The sequence below is a fragment of the Ascidiella aspersa genome, chromosome 1 (genome assembly GCF_963924565.1).
Source record: "Ascidiella aspersa chromosome 1, kaAscAspe10.2, whole genome shotgun sequence".
Classification (NCBI taxonomy): domain Eukaryota; kingdom Metazoa; phylum Chordata; class Ascidiacea; order Phlebobranchia; family Ascidiidae; genus Ascidiella; species Ascidiella aspersa.
In genome coordinates, this window is record NC_139447.1 from 19,969,038 (window position 1) to 19,972,029 (window position 2,992).

The window sequence follows — 2,992 nt, forward strand, 5'->3', positions numbered from 1 at the left end:
ATGAGCATAGAATCGCAACACGCAGTCGCTCTCAAGTTGCCGACATTCTGGACTGCTCAGCCGAAAGTATGGTTCCAGCAAACCGAGGCGCAGTTCGCCTTACGAAAGATTACAACGGACATCACAAAGTACTACCACGTGGTCTCCGCTTTGGACCAAGATACTGCTGGCCGATTAATAGACATTTTTGACAATCCGCCGGACGACAACAAATACACAAGTCTGAAGGAGCGTTTACTCCAAATGTTCACTCAAACAAAGTCGCAGAGAGCGCAGCGTCTCCTTCAGATGCCCCCTTTAGGCGACAAAATGCCATCAGCACTAATGGACGAAATGCTGATTTTGTATTCCGATGCATCCGTGGTGAGGGCAGTCGGGGCCTGAGGTAACGGGTGGTGCAGAAGAGTTGCATTGGCTAGAGCCTGTTTTGCATGTCGAAAAGCTAAATCTAGAGATTTGTTCCAAACAAGGTTTTTAGGTTTTCCCGAAAAAGCGGAATATATCGGGGACCAGCTTTGCCCAACGAATTGGAGCAAACATTCGTACAAACGCGCGCTGGTCGTGTGATTCACCCCCCTGATCGTTTTTGATAGGTTCACTTCTGGGAGGGGGTCATGTAGCGGCCCTGTAATTTCCCACATACGTGTACACGAAGTGAACCTTTTTCTTATTTTCTCTTCTCTCGTTTTTTATGCCCGCTGTCACCGCTCGTTTGCCTTTTCGTTTTGATCGCTGAATAAACTGGTTGTCGCCTTAGTATAAAGCAGTTCTTTTCTGGTAAACCGAAAACACGTACTGCTGCTCTAACCCCCGAAACCGCATCTGCCAACAGCACCACAAGTTCTGATTGTGTGTTTTACTGAATAACCGCAATTCTGCTAAAAATATTCAAGAGCAGTCGATTCTTCCTGTTGCATCGTCGACGACTGTTCCAGCTGCACCATCCAACAAGATATTTCAATCGTGGATTAAACTGAAAGGTTTTGATAATGCTCGAATGAACGTGTTCACCCTTCATGCTGACGGAGGCATAATATGTTTGCTAAGCATCCAGTAGCTATCACTGGCCGAGGCAAGTTTGCTGATGTTTACACCAGCGTACCCGCCAGACCTCAGCGCCCCTCTCGTCTGGATATGCATCTGAGCTCGGAGCAACACCAGCAAGCAGTTAAACTGGAACAGAACCAACGTGTCTCGCTATTTCACACAAAGTATCAAGATCGTGTAATAAATAAAACCAAAACAGTGGCTGAGAGAGTACACCTAATTTACTGGGTACTGAAAGAGGAAGTAGCGAATCGAAAAGTTGCTTCCTTGCAAACACTGGTTGACCGCATTGGTCACAATGACCGGCTTCGTGACCTGCGACATATTAGTTCAACAGCAGTGACGGAGTTTATTTTGCTCATCTCCGACCATCTGACTGATCGCATCGTTGCTGATGTCAAGCAAAGCCTATGCTGGGCTACCATGGTCGACGAGACAACCGATATTGCTACTTTGCAGCAATATATTACATTTGTTCAGTACGTCAATAAAAAGGAACGCCAGGCAACTGCATTTTTGGATATCCGTCGGATTGACGCTCGCGGGGCAACTGCTGCCAACCTATTCCGACTCTGGAAAGAGGTCGCTGCTGACTACAGTCTTGATGTGGGTAAACATGTCGCTATTGCATGCGATAGATCTGCTGCAATGATAGGCCGCCGAAATTCCCTCTCACAGAAATTGACTGCACAAAATCCGATTACCTACACAGTGCACTGCCATGCGCATCGCTTAGCCTTGGCATGTACGGACACGGTAAAGGAGCTACAACACATCCAGGGTTGCGAACGTGGCTTAGTCCAGACGTGGAAGTACTTTTCAATTTCGCCGCTCAAGACCGCAAATCTACAAGAAATGCAAACTGTTGATGTTGATTCGTCTGCGCGAAAATTAATTAAAGCCTGGCGTACTGGCTGGCTATCTCTTGGTCAGGCTGTAATCGCAATGAAAGCAGAACTGCCTGCTGTACACGCTACGCTCCAATATTTTGCTACCGAGAAGAAAGATTGCACAGCAGTTGGAATTCTTCATTTAATTTGCTCCAAACGCTTTCTTTTCTCCCTTTACTTGCCGAATGCTGTTTTGGTCCTTCTCAACAAGTTATCATTATTGTTTCAAAAAGGTAGTTTTCACTTTTCTCACATGCAGTCGGCACTTTCAATATGCAAAAAAGAGATTAGGAGCATTGCCAATTCAGATCAGGTTTTAAACAGCCTAAAACTTGACTGGGAGATGATTTCAAAAATTTTACCAAGATCTCAAAGTACACTTCTTGAAGATGATTTTAAACTGCTGCGATTCACCACAGAAACATACTGTGAGGCACTGCTCTGCAATCTCGAAGAACGTTTCCCTGAGCCTGAGGTACTCTCTGCTTTTCGAATCTTTGATGGTAACGAGATTCCTCTTGATACCCCTCAGCGCCAGCTTTATGGGAATGATGATCTCTCGCGTCATTTTCGCTTTTTTGTGTCGCCTTTTCTCTTTCATGCAAACTTTAAACTTGTATATGCGAAAGCTTATATCCATATAGCCCAGTACGTCCAGTAACCAAGAAGCAAAAAGTCGAGTGGCTGTTTTTTTTGAGCTAAGGCTTAATACGAAGCAGAAGATGAACAATTCTATCTGAATAAGACTTTACCTTTAACAAAGTGAAGTTAATTCACGAGGCAAAATTAGTTTAATGAGGCTAATAATTAACCAACTTCAGTATATTACGCAATCAATAGGTATTTGTTATAATATATTGCATGGCATACACGTGATACAGGGCGGAGCCATTCGGTGTTTTTCTAACTCTCTCCTGAACACGGAAACTACAATTCTTTCCTTATATGGTTATGTAGCGTCATAAAAACAATTAGTGGATAATTTGGAATTTATTGTATTGGGTATTTTCTGATGTGTTGCTGTGACGCGCTTTGGCGCTGTATACCATTTTTAA

At 44.1% G+C, this 2,992-nt stretch overlaps 2 protein-coding genes across 2 annotated transcripts; both read left to right on the top strand.

Annotated features, from left to right (window-relative positions):
* LOC146168204 (uncharacterized) lies at positions 1–384 on the top strand. The gene has a single exon (XM_083386235.1). It carries the CDS (start codon positions 1–3, stop codon positions 382–384), a length of 384 nt encoding a protein of 127 aa, XP_083242361.1.
* A 651-nt stretch (positions 385–1,035) lies between these two features.
* LOC146168205 (protein FAM200A-like) lies at positions 1,036–2,598 on the top strand. The gene has a single exon (XM_083386236.1). The coding sequence runs from the start codon at positions 1,036–1,038 to the stop codon at positions 2,596–2,598; it is 1,563 nt and encodes a 520-aa protein (XP_083242362.1).
* The last annotated feature ends 394 nt before the right edge of the window (positions 2,599–2,992 follow it).

Excerpts from the sequence above, each read along its gene's own strand:
- LOC146168204 (XM_083386235.1), top strand. The coding sequence starts at position 1 with ATGAGCATAGAATCGCAACACGCAGTCGCTCTCAAGTTGCCGACATTC.
- LOC146168205 (XM_083386236.1), top strand. The coding sequence starts at position 1,036 with ATGTTTGCTAAGCATCCAGTAGCTATCACTGGCCGAGGCAAGTTTGCT.